Source organism: Nyctibius grandis, chromosome 2 (assembly GCF_013368605.1).
Source record: "Nyctibius grandis isolate bNycGra1 chromosome 2, bNycGra1.pri, whole genome shotgun sequence".
Lineage (NCBI taxonomy): Eukaryota > Metazoa > Chordata > Aves > Nyctibiiformes > Nyctibiidae > Nyctibius > Nyctibius grandis.
In genome coordinates this window covers 98,774,653-98,788,727 of record NC_090659.1, presented here as the reverse complement: position 1 = coordinate 98,788,727, position 14,075 = coordinate 98,774,653, and the positions used below count along the sequence as shown (strand labels likewise).

The following is a 14,075-nucleotide window of genomic DNA, read 5'->3' as shown; positions in this document are numbered from 1 at the left end:
GTCACCCCTCAGTCTCCTCTTCTCTAAGCTCAAGAGACCCAGCTCCCTCAGCCTCTCCTCATAAGGGAGATGTTCCACTCCCTTAATCATCTTCGTGGCTCTGCGCTGGACTCTCTCTAGCAGTTCCCTGTCCTTCTTGAACTGAGGGGCCCAGAACTGGACACAATATTCCAGATGCGGCCTCACCAGGGCAGAGTAGAGGGGGAGGAGAACCTCTCTTGACCTACTAACCACACCCGCTGTAATACACCCCAGGATGCCATGGGCCTTCTTGGCCACAAGGGCACATTGCTGGCTCATGGTCATCCTGCTGTCCACTAGGACCCCCAGGTCCCTTTCCCCTACGCTGCTCTCCAACAGGTCTGCCCCCAACTTGTACTGGTACATGGGGTTGTTCTTGCCCAGATGCAGGACTCTACACTTGCCCTTGTTGTATTTCATTAAATTTCTCCCCGCCCAACTCTCCAGCCTGTCTAGGTCCCTCTGAATGGCTGCGCAGCCTTCCGGTGTGTCAGCCACTCCTCCCAGTCTGGTGTCATCAGCGAACTTGCTGACAGTGCACTCTATTCCCTCATCCAAGTCATTAATGAATATATTGAATAGTTCTCCTTCAGTTGGTCTCTGCGTTTACTTCTTTCCCTTGCTAGGTTACACAGTTGTGTTTTATTCTTGAAGTTCTTCACCATGCATGCTCAGTTCATGTCTTTTATATTTTTTTCTGTCTGAGTCACTGTTTATTTTTCTTCATTGCTTTTCTAATATTAATTTTAATGGGTGTTTTTTCAGTGTTTCTTTCTTGCAGTCTATTACTGGTTCATTTCAATGTCATCCTCATGCTTACAAGCTTCCTCTTCTGGCTGTTTTTTTCCTATCTACAAGTCTGGCATCTAAGTGAAGTGTATTTTCCTTTCACAATGTAGACACTGGCCAACAAGATCAGGATATTGCACTAAGCCTGATTAGAAGCTTTACACAAAGAGGACAAAATCAGCTTAGGAATTGTGAATTAGTTTTATATGTCACTCTTGCTCTTTATCATATATCTATACACCCCTGTGAACTTATTCCTCCAAGTATACCTGGTGATTAAACAATGCCAGGATATGATAGGAAAATATGTAGGAAAAGCCTATCCTTATTACTCACTTCTCAAGAAACTGCGAAGAAATACAAAGAAAAGGTTGACAGAGTAATGGTCCAGCAAAGAATTGTATCCCTTGACTTCTTTGAAACGAATGGTTGTTTTGATACCAGGGTCAACAGCATGAGGACTATAACCCTTTCTTCTTCCCCTTACCCACACATGACACTCTCATACTGTCACTTAATGCTTTGCTATCTGAGTTCCTAACAGACTTGAACACACTCATATTCACCAAATCTCTATGGTGAATTCAAGTATATTCACCAATATTCAAGTAAGCAATTCCAAGTAAATACTGTTACTTTTCAAAATGTTGTCTTTAATGGGAACAGCTTTTGGTAAGAATGCTTTTATGGTAAACCCTTTTCATTACAGGGTGGGGGGAGAGAGACAGATGGAGAATATCCCGTAATGAATACTTTATACATGAGTCTGTGGTTCATGATATGTCAATGATATTTGAACTAGACATTGAGCTAGACATCATCGCTACACCTGAGCTAGACATCATCAACCAGACCCTGGGACTGGTAGACAAATATACACATTTGATCTCTCATATTTGTACTGCTTTTAATCTTTCTTGCATTATGTGTAGATGAGGTAGAGCCATGGTTCATATTGTCATTGCACAGGAATATGCTGATGCTTTCTCTTCAGTCAAATACATTGACATGAATGTAAAAAATAAATAATCTCTGCTAGAATTATTCTCTAACTCATATGCACATTATTTGACAGTTTGGATGCTCTGTAAAGCAGAGAAAGACTCATCTATATAGCAAAGAGGAGGACTACAGGCAGAGTAAAACACAGGACTTACCCCTATTGTTCCAAAACTTTCAGGCTTTCTTCTAATTTTTTTCTTGCAAAGGTGTCTCCATAACCATTTGATCAGATACCAGAGAGACTTTGGGCTTGGTATGACGTTGAAAGGAGTGGGCAGAGTTCCTCCTTCTTCAAAGTAACTCATCCAGAGTTTTGTTCGAGCAAACTTCCACTCAATGTCTGCATGATCCTGCAGACAAAAAACACACCAGCACAGATGTTACTCTAAATAAGAAGGTGAAACAAACCTCTACAAAAATCTGAAAACCTAAAAGTAGAACAACCCTGAAATACTAATGAATTTTCTTGTTAAAATACTGGCATCTTCTTTTGACAGAAGCTCTTTAACGAAAAGCAAAGCTAAGCTGCTTTACTTCAGTAAAGAGATGTTAGATATGTACAGTATATACCCACTTTAACCTTTCTTTCCTTGCTACAGGCTTTTAAATAATGAAGTCTCTCAAACAACAAAGGATAATTACAAGAAAAATGCTAGATTTCTGGAAGAGATGTTTTGTCATAATAGCAGCTCAGCATTATTCCACATAGATCACTCTAATTACTCTGCTGTGTAACATCTTCAAGTCTGTAAGTCTCATGCACTCTTAGTAATTGCCAGCCTCAGAAATTCACAAATAGGTTATCCAACAAATCATGAGGCTACTTAAAACTGTTGAGTCGAGTATCTTTTTTTCCTCCTACTTCAGAATTATATATTTGGAACAGATTGTGGAATTTTTTATTTATTTTTATTTGAAATTTTATTTCTTTTGGATTCTGTACAATATTGTATACTGTTGAAAAGTTTGAAAAAAATCAAAACTGAACTCCATGGAAAGACTGATAAATCCTAGCAGCTGAACAAGAAGTTTAAATCACTAATATTAGATTTGGACAACATAGTAGCCAAGAACTTAAACTACAGATCTAGCCCTAGCCTTTAATATTTAGCCAGATATACAGTAATCAAAATAGTAATTTAGAAGTTGTTTTAGAAAAAGTATTCTACTTGCAGTCTGAGTTTTTATGAATGTTAGTGTGTTGTGATATTGTGTACCAGACTTTGCCAACTAGCGTTATATAAACACATGTAGTCAGTATTTATTTTGTGGAAAAACTTGTAATTTCCAGGTTAGAAAAAGGCACATTTTAAAAACTTAAGACTGTGAAGCTTTCTTTTATTTCTTTGCTTTCTGCATGATCATATTTGAATTATCACATGATGAATCTGTGTTTATTTTCATTAGTCTCCTTAATAGACAGCTGAGAAATAAAAATAAGCCAATAAATCTAGTAAGGATAAAGACAGTTTTCATTAAATGAGAAAACAGGACACTGCTGAATGAGAAGTCATGACCTTTTGTTTGAATTGCTAATGGGTCCAAAATTGTCCATGAAATGTGGGCATCCAATTTCTATTAACTGTATATTCATGCTACATAAAAATCCAAAAAGAACAGCCTTTTAAAGGTTAATAAATATAATTATTGAAAATAAAATAGAGACAGAATGATCTTTGGCAGAGTCTCCTTCTCAGGAGAGGTCCTGCACAATGCAGCTTGGGCAGGGCTGTAGCCCATGTCACTTGCCAGCGGCTTCAGGACACCCTTCTCAACTCACGAGCTGGCTTCTGAAGCAGGGCCACCTCGTTCCCATTCAGAGTTCAGGGGAAATTCCCCTCTGCCCAATTCAGCTGGGGTCTGGTTTCTATGTCCTTCCAGAGCATTGCAAAAGAATTAGAACAAATCAGAGAATTTGTCTCAATATCCTGTCTGTAAAAAAAGATTTACTGCCAGAAAAATGTGATGTGGTAACAGAGAGAAGGTAAGTATTATAAAAGATCTAAGGATAAGGAGCAACTTACAGCAATAAGTTGGTAAGAGTTATTCATCATGGCTATTAGCATGTTGAGTAGAACAACCAGAGAGATTACATTATAGGTACCAAACATTGTGGCCCCAACAAATTCAGTAAATTCATGTCTTGCTTTCACATTGGTCACATAGAGATTGATGAGTCCAAATATAGACCAGAATAATGACTGCAGCGTTTCAAATAATCTGAAAAACAAAACCCGAAAGGAAAAGCTGTATAATAACAATACATGTACTTCTCAGATTGTTCAGTTTTTCCCCAAACACACAGAAGTCCTTGACTTGATTGAGATGAATGATACTTATCACAATATAGGCAACATATATGGAATATCTTTCTAGGGAAACAATGGCTTAATGAGTCTCTGAATACACAATACTGAATCTATAAATAAGCCTGCGAGTAAAAGGCTGATTTTGTTCAAACTTCTGAGGGATAAATATAGTTTTAGAGATCTCATTTTGGACAGCTGCATCTGAAGTACTTTGACCCTTTGCCTTGACTGTAGAGGGTAGAACAAGGATCCAAAACTAACTCAATGATTGTGTTTCACCAAGATGTTAAAACAATTATGGTATCCTCATACCTACTTGATGTTGTCAGTTTATGAAATTTCTAGTTTGTGATGAGAGCCATTGAGATAAAAGGAGTTGTATAGTTAGAAGGACATTATTATCATTAGCATATGTTTTGTTTTGCAAAGAATGGAGATATTAAAAAGACAAAAATGACGCTCTCCAATGAGACTTGTGCTTTTATAACTAAATGATATTATATTCCCTTAGAAAAGTTTGGGACACCAGCTAGGAAGCTAAATAACAATAACCAGCTTCAAAAAAAATCCTCTGTGACTAGATAACTTGACATAATTACACTTTTGTACAAAGTTCAGCTGCACTATAGTGTCATAAGCATGGGCCCTGGTTAGCCCAGTTGCTCCTGAAATTTTCTGCTAGTCTGGTCCCATATCTTTACAAGGGCATGTAGTGATAGGACAAAGCGTAAAGGTTTTAAACTGAAAGAGGGTAGATTTAGATTAGATATTAGGAAGAAATTCTTTACTGTGAGGGTGGTGAGACACTGGCACAGGTTACCCAGAGAACTTGTGGATGCCCCCTCCCTGGAAGTGTTCAAGGCCAGGTTGGATGGGGCTTTGAGCAACGTGGTCTAGTTCAAGGCGCCCCTGCCCATGGCAGGGGGGTTGGAACTAGATGATCTTTAAGGTCCCCTCCAACCCAAGCCATTACGTGATTCTGTGATTCTGCGATATCTTGAGATTAACTGGAGTGAGTTTTCCCCATGGTCTCTCTGCTGCTCCTTCATCCTGACACCACAAGCAGGTTACCCGGACAGGACTTGTGGGCCACCAGTGCTGTCCCCACTGCACTCAGAGCAGGGAGGCTGCTGAACTGCGGGTACTTGTACCACCCTGGGCAGTCCTGCATGCTGGGACCCGCTGTCCAGAATTGGGCAAAACTTAACCCTTCAGCCCCTTTTCCACCTTGCAGTATCATCTGTGAAACATAACTTTGTCATGCAACCCAGTACAGTCCTGTCCTACAGAGATACCTCAGAGGGCAGTATGCTTTTATTTATAGAAACTCTAGGTTCTGTCTCTCTGCTAGTGTAATACAGTGTATATGAGTGGTAAAGTACTGCTCTGGAGCCTTTTGTGCGGCTTACACTTGTCTGAGCACAAACTGAACCACCACTATTCTCCCCTACTCACAGTAGCAGAAAAGGCTCATAAAGGATCGCAGTCTGCCTTGACACCATCTTCTGGCACTAGTAGCAGTAGTCCCCACTATTTCCCAGATTAATAATATTGCTTCCCTCAATGTTCAGCTCTGAAATATTTCCCTGTGCTTTTCTGTTCAGATCACACAAAGTTTAGACCTGTATAAGATATTATTAATATGCAAGATAAATAAGCTGTGTCTGAGCAAAGTTACTTGATTAAGATTATATAAAAGGTGTTATTTTTATAAAATTACTTACTTTCAGAAGGAAGCCATTGGTAATAAATATATTTTATAAACAGCCTAGATATGATTAATAGAAGGTAACAAGGAACAGGTATTTATAGCAGGAGTTTGATTTAGTTTCAAAGTTGAAGGATGAGATAGAGAATTGGTATTAATCTGGTAGTGTTTTGGTACTATAGAACTACAAAACAGAGTAAAATAAAATTGATTTTTAAGTGAAAGAAAAATAAATAAACTTTAAAACAGAAATTAGAATACTGTATTTGATTGTGTTTTTTCCTGCCTCATCTACAAGGAATCTTCATGTTTTAGAACACGAAACTTATTTAATGCCCACAAGTAGACATGGAAGAAATGCAGAGCAACAGTTGCCTGGATAAGCAAGCTCTGTTCTGGTGACCTTTTTTTCCTTTAATTCTAAATATGTACTTTCTAATCTCGTATTATCTCCCTCTCCTCTCTATTTTATCTTTTTATCTTTTGAGATATCTTGAATTGTACAGACTTCACTGTGGTATGGGATGAACATTATTACAGAGTGATGTAATGTTAATATGTATTTTTTTATTAGGGTAACTTTAGATGTGTCTGTCAGGACACTACTGTAATACCAACAGAAAACAGACAGCCTCTCTCCTGTAAACAACACCTAAGTGATTAAAATATTGGGGGCAGAAGGGGAGGGTAAAAATAGATCAGCCACTTACGTTGAAAATGCATTATTCTGCTTTTCACATCGTATTCCTTTGCAGTTGCCAGGTTCATTTGTCTCATAGTAGAAGTACAGCTGGTTCAACCCATTTGCAAAAGCTAGCAGCACAAGGCAGTATATGAAGAGAAACTTCAAAATGTCCAGCAACATTCTTCCTAGAGATATCTGCAGAGGTCCCAGGTGTGAATTTGCAGTGAATAATGAGATCAAGCGTAGGGAGCTAAAGATGTTTGCGATTGCAAACAGGGCCTCGGCCACCAGGGTTGGATGCCACATGTCCCAGCTCTCCCGTGGAACTAACCCACTATACTGAAAACAAGCAGAAGGGAAGAAATTACTCCTTGTTTACTGCATAAACAAGTACATCAGTTTCTTTATAAGCTGTTCAATTAATTTGCAGACACCACAATAAACTAAACATCTTTTGGAAAGCAACACGTCTTCAGGAGAGATTTTTATTTTAGCAGAACAAAAAATGGGTAGTACCCATGTACTGTCCTTCATTTTTATCTTCAGGATGGTCTATGCTTTCTAGTTTTTTGCCTGTGTTTTTCATTTGGTTACAATTTTCACAGTAGCAAAAGCAAGTCTAACAATTCTGACCAAGAGTAAAAGCAACAGTTTTTGAACACCTGGGTTTTACAATTATAGAAACTTTCAGCTGTAAAATCAGGTAAATTAGTTCTCTGGAGAACAGTGCAGATATGACAATGATGGATAGAAAGCCACAAGAACTTTGACAAGTTGGAAGAAAGCATTTAATCAAGGAATAAGTATGTTGCTTGATCACTAACACTGGACCAATGATGAAAAAGCTGTTTATTAATGAACCATGGCAAACTGCTTGTGTGTCTCATTATCAAAGAGTCCGATCCCTGGAACTGTGATTTACAGTTCCAGCTCTACCAAAAAATTCTTCAAGATGAAAGACGTTACTCTGAACTGAGGCTTAACTACTGTGGCAGACTCGTTATTATTTATTTGGTCTTACTAATTTGTTTTACAGAACGTATCAGTGAACAGAATCTATGCTATGAGGCACTCTAAAACCATGGGATAATGTAATATGAAGCAGATTTCAAAGAGGGAATATAGTGCTGTCTGTATTTATCTACCCTAGATGACCCAGATGCATCCTTCAGAGCTGCTGAGCATGCCCTCAGTAGTAAGGAAAGGAACTCTTCTGTATCACTGGGGCCAGATGGAACAACATAGCAAGGCATCACAACATTTACACACCACACTCACCCTCCAAAGAAGGTGACTGCTCTCAAGGTGGTTCAAGACCACCTGAACATACATAAGCCTATGGGACCTGAATAGATGCATCCCAGAGTCCTGAAGGAACTGGCTGATGTAGTTGCCAAGCCACTCTCCATGATATTTGGAAAGTTATGGCAGTCAGATGAAGTCCCTGGTGATTTGAAAAAGGGAAACTTTGCACCCCTTTTTAAAAAGCGTAGAAAAGGGGACCCTGGGAACTACTGACCTGTCAGCCTCACCTCTGTGCCTGGGAAGATCATGGAACATATCCTCCTAGAAGCTATGCTAAGGCACCTAGAGGACAGGGAGATGATTTGAGACAGCCAGCATGGCTTCACCAAGGGCAAGTCTTGCGTGACCAACCTAGTGGCCTTCTATGATGGAGTGACTACATCAGTGGACAATGGAAGAGCTATGGATGTCATCTATCTGGACTTCTGTAAGGCCTTTGACATGGTCCGCCACAACATTCTTCTCTCTAAATTGGAGAGATATGGATTTGATGGATGGACTGTTCAGTGGATAAGGAACTGGCTGGATGGTCACATCTGTACGGTAGTGGTCAACTACTCAATATCCAGATGGAGTGGTGTCCCTCAGGGGTCCATATTGGGACCAGTACTGTTTAATATCTTCATCAGTGGCATAGACAGTGGGATCGAGTGCATGCTCAGCAAGTTTGCAGACGACTCCAAGCTGAGAGCTGCGGTTGACACGCCAGAGGGACGGGATGCCATTCAGAGGGACCTGGACAAGCTTGAGAAGTGGGCCCATGTGAACCACATGAGGTTCAACAAGGCCAAATGCAAGGTCCCGCACCTGGGTCAGGGCAACCCCCAGTATCAGTACATGCTGGGGGATGAAGGATTGAGAGCAGCCCTGCCGAGAAGGACTTGGGGGTACTAGTGGATGAAAAGCTGGACATGAGCTGGCAATGTGCATTCGCAGCCCAGAAAGCCAACCATATCCTGGGCTGCGTCAAAAGAAGCATGGCCAGCAGGTCGAGGGAAGTGATTCTGCCCCTCTGCTCCACTCTGGTGAGACCCCACCTGGAGTACTGCCTCCATCTCTGGAGTCCTCAGCATAGGAAAGACATGGAGCTGTTGGAGAGGGTCCAGAGGAGGACCACGAAAATAATGAGAGGGCTGGACACCTGTGCTATGAGGAAAGGCTGAGAGAGTTGGGGTTGTTTAGCGTGGAGAAGAGAAGGCTCCAGGGAGACCTTATTGTGGCCTTTCAGTACTTAAAGGGGGCCTTTAAGAAAGATGAGGATAGACTTTTAAATAAGGCCTGTAGCAAAAGGACAAGGGATAATGATTTTAAAACTTAAAGAGGGTAGATTCATATTAGATATAAGGAAGAAATTTTTTTACAATGAGAGTGGTGAAACACTGGATCAGGTTGCCCAGAGAGGCGGTAGATGCCCCATCCCTGGAAACATTCAAGGTCAGGTTGGTTGGGGCTCTGACCAACCTGTTCTAGTTGAAGATGTCCCTGCTCATTGCACAGAGGTTGGACTAGATGACCTTTAAAGGTCCCTTCGAACCCAAACCATTCTATGATTCTGGCAGACCTAGGTTAATGGTTGGACTTGATGACCTTAAAGGTCCTTTCCAACCAACACAATTCTATGATTCTATTATTCTATGATTCAAATTGCAGATGGGAACTGGACATTGTTTTGGACAGCGCTAGTTGGCACAGGACCCCACCATGCCAGGCTAGCTGTAACTAACTGGTAGCGCAGGTGAGACAGTACCAGTGCTTGACAGCAATCCCTGGCACAGTTTTGTTTACTCGTATACAAGCAGCCACAGCCTCTGACAGTGTTGTGGTTTTGGGGATGAGAACTGCAAAACTGGAGAGTAGCAGTCTATTGAAGAGTTAAGAATTACTCAACGTTACATTTCAAACACCAGTGATATTTGTTCTCTACAGAGTAGGGACTTAAATCCAGAGCTGCTGGATTCATAGGTCAGTACTCTCTTCATTAGACTATCCTCTCCCCTAACGATCATGCTGTAAAATAAAGTCGTACTGCATTTGACATTGTAGCTCCAAGAGAGATGCAATTCTGCCTCATCCACTACTGACCTTCCGTCCAGTTCTGATTGATTCAAATTGGTGATGAAGTAACAGGGAGTAGAAAACAGAACTGAGTTACCAGAGACAACAGCTAAGAGATAAAACCAAGAAGAAAATGAAGAAAAAATTTTCAATGTTTATTGAGAAAAGAGAGATGAGAACTACTCAGCATGTTTTCTATAATGTCTCTCTTTGAATAACATACAGTGTATTACTGTGAATAACATACAGTGTATTACTGTGAATTCCGATGGCCCTTTGCAGCCCTGTTATGTGAAAACTTGTACCTATTAAATAAATAGGAACAATTGTCAGTACAAGCAAAGATCAGGTGCTGAATAATGCTCTAGATGCTCAGATTAGGGAAAGATACACAAACTGTGCTGGAGAAATAAGGTAAAATATATTCATGAAAAAATTTAACAAAGATATTTGAAGCTAGAAGATATAGAGTTTTTGATAGAGAACCAAAAGCACCCAACTGCAGACATATTTCAGGTGAAGGCAAGTAGTAGCAGATTCCAAGGAAGTTAAACAAGCCGGGGGCGGGGGCGGGGCAGGGAGGGGAAGAAAAGTGAAAATAATAGGAAAAAAAAAAATCTAAGGAAATACTCTTCTGAGAAAAACATGGAACTACAGGACAATGAACAAAGATAGCATATGATATAGTAAGAGAGGAAGGATCAAATTAAACCAATCAGGTGTGGACAGCATCTAAGTTCTCTGTCACCTCCTATTACAGTCAGCAAAGAAAAATAGGCATTTGTATAGTAAGAAAGCAGATATCCCAAACAGGTCAGGTGAGTTTCTCTTTAACCTTCTCTGTTTCTCTTCACTGATTATTAGGGTAAGGGAGAGGCTATCTTGTAGCTGTAGTCTGAGAAGATGAATCCAATGTAGTTTTCTAGAAGAGATGAGGATAAGGAGAAAGATGAGAAGAAAGGACTTTATCTATGATGTTCTGGACTGAGATGCAAAACTGGTGTGTTGAAAGAGTCAGATTCAACACATGCCAGTCAACAAATTAACATATCCCTGGGTTTTACTGACTTGTTACTCAAATAAGAAAAGATCAAATGACCTTTTATTTGTCAAAGGAAATCAATGGCACAACTATGTTATTTCAGCTTAACTAACTCTGCCTTTCTTGGGCCCAAGTTCTTCCTGCACGTGTGAATACAATGCAAAAGGTCTCATGGTTGTAAGCAGAGAGTGAGGGCTGTTATTTTAGTTTTGAAGAGACATGATTTAAGAGACTGGAAATACTCGGATGAAAAATAGTGAGAAAGGTGAAGGACTGAGAAGTAAGTTTGGAAATTATCTGTGAAATATACTAGCTGAAAGAAGACAGCAAATAATATACAGAAAATCATGAGTAGAAGAGGGCTCTGACAACAAAATCCTATTGATTCCACTAACTAGAGGATGCTGGAAAGAAATCTAGAAATATCAAATAAGAATCAGGAGAACAAAGAAGCACACATGTGAAAAGGAAAAGAAAGCAGAGGAGCGAAAAGACTAGGCATATTAAAACCAGAAACAGTGAAAATATGAAAAAAATAAAAAATGTATTTTAGGACCAAACAACCCAAAACATGAAGAACTGAAGTACTTGTTCTCTCATTCATGCTTGTTGATGTTCTGCTCTATTTTGAATAAATAATAAATGGTTATTGTTCTAGGGAATGCAAAACTATAAGAGCAAATATAACAATGATGAGCTTGTAAATCACGATCTTGATATTTTGCAGTCTTTCTTTTATTATTTTGTGACCCTGCAGAATTTCCGTCCCCACTTCAAATGCAAACACAACCTTTTGACATGTAACAAAGACAACTATCATTTAACAAGATTAAATAATACCTATCACTGGCTCATTGGTTGAAGGAAATGTACATGGCACATCAATGGAAAATTGAGAAGAGCAAAAAACAAATTGAGCAGCATATAAACAGTAGAATTTCAAGGCAAATATATGATGATTGTGTGATGTCACCCAGCAAACACAAGATAATAGTTCTTGATCCTTACTCAAAGGGATTCAAATGCAAATCTAATATCAGAACCATTTGTGAGAAAAAAAGCTGAGTGATCACTGTTGCCCCGTGAGGACAGAAGTCATGAACTAGATCTCATGAAATCACCAAGAGAGATCAAATAGACATGTAGATCAGGCTATATGAATGTTTAATGTGCTCTTGGATCTTGGTCAAATGTGACCCCCTTGTTTCTGATAATAAAAAGAAAGGTTGAATAATATCCACTTCAGAGAAAGAACTTTAAATCCTTTTCTGAAAGGTCATACACGAATGTGAACTCTTCCTATTTTAAAATGTATGTCCCAATCTTTGCATTTGTTATGCTGAATTTCAGAGCAGCAGTAGAAAGAGTGAAGGGAGTGGCCTAGCAAAGAGCTTTAAAACAGTGATTACATTGAGGAATTGAGTCTATAATTATTCGGGGGGGGGGGTTAATACTGCTATGTAAATGGACATTTGGTCTGTGAATCTGGTGAAACATCAATCAAAACCATTTTACAATGCATACATATAAGAAGATGTTAGCTTCTGCAGAACTGGTGGCAGAAGAGAAATATCATCTTGTTTACTACTAAACAGAGCAGATCTGACACAATGATCATTAAGTCAGTAAATATGGAGACAAATAATGTATTTGTAGTTACGTTTCAGAGTTCTTGCCTTGAATAGGAACGTGTTTCCCTACTAGCTTTTCATGTCGGTGGCTGAGTCACATAATCAGTAATGGGAAATTGCATGCAATCTCTAGCAGAGCTGGAAGCAAGCAGCACTAGATCCAGCTCAGGTTTAACAAATACTTAAGATAAAGCAAGCATGGTCTGTACATAACTTGGCACTGCACCTAACTTTATGCATCAGTACAAAACAAATTATCTTCCAAGAACATAAAAAAGCCATTTTTCTTAGAGCACAATAACTTCTGTTTATATTTATAACTCACCATCAAAACAGATGTGTTCCTTAAAGTCAGTCATATATAAAACATGTGACAATGCACTATTTATAATCACATTATTTATCAGAAGAGAGCATTTTCAGTGGATATACTGGATACTCTAAAAAGACCTCACATGTTGATATACGATCAGAGACAAAAAAGCATAGTCCTTTGAAAAATACGAGAAGTACTCTTTTTATTTGAATACTGGCAGTGAGACAGATAACTTTGAGTTATCTTAGCAGTTCTCTCATCCTGAAATTACACTCTTTCTTTGGTGTATTTTACACTATCACATCAGCTGCTGTAAATAACATCCATCTGCTTAACTACTGTGTCAGTCAGAGTGCCTCAAATGGGAAATAAACACTACATTTTTCTCTGGGAACATCTATCACACAGGAGAGTAGTACAAGGGCACTCTCATAATTTTATTCAAAGGAGTTGGTTAAAATGTTTTCTTAGGTGGCTTGAGCTGATTCATAGAAGGTAGAACATATCTAAGAAAATTGGGCTACAAATCTAATGAATACAGAAAAGCTGTATTTTAGAAAAAACTACCTTGCAAGGTTTAGGACATGAAAATAAAACCTTTACATCAAAACATACTGGTTACATTTGGCATCCTCGCAATCTCATCTGGCATAGAGGTGGGGAACTCTGTTGTAGGTATGGTATTTGAAGGAAGTGTGGCCGGGTAATAAGTTACACTTGCATTACTCTATTCATCACATTATCATGTGTTTCAATGGTCTGCCACAACTGAGGCTCTTTTAAGGAACAAAAGGTATTTGGGTGCAACATTGCACATGAAGTAAAAAAATAATAGCCGCAGAACCAAATATAATGCTTTATGCACTGTGTTGATTATGATTGCCATGGAATCACTAATTTGGAGAGTAATGGATGCACATGATCCCAGATACTGTCACCTTGGAGTCTGATTACTATAAGCAGAAGCTGTCTGGGAGAGGAAAGGATTATAATGTCTTCTAATTAATATTATTCTAAAGTGAATAATTGGCCATTTCCAATGCTTTGGAAACACGCATTTTCAATGAACTGCTCACTTTGTTACACAGACAGTGAAATGACTATTTATTTTCCAGTCACTTTATGATAAGGCATCCTTGTGTGTAAAAAGGCATTTCATCAGCTTTAAATGACAGCTCTCCTCACACTTTCGAGCATCTTGCTCTTTTAGGC

At 39.2% G+C, this 14,075-nt stretch overlaps 1 protein-coding gene across 1 annotated transcript in view; it reads right to left on the bottom strand.

The window, feature by feature from the left end:
* TRPC4 (transient receptor potential cation channel subfamily C member 4) overlaps positions 1–14,075 on the bottom strand; it is a 167,242-nt gene that overhangs the window by 10,377 nt on the left and 142,790 nt on the right. Inside the window, exons 6-8 of the mRNA XM_068419822.1 lie at positions 6,540–6,853; positions 3,837–4,032; positions 1,968–2,162 (exon numbers count right to left, since the gene is read on the bottom strand). Coding sequence (XP_068275923.1) covers positions 1,968–2,162; positions 3,837–4,032; positions 6,540–6,853 — 705 coding nt within the window. The remainder of the gene's footprint in view (positions 1–1,967; positions 2,163–3,836; positions 4,033–6,539; positions 6,854–14,075) is intronic.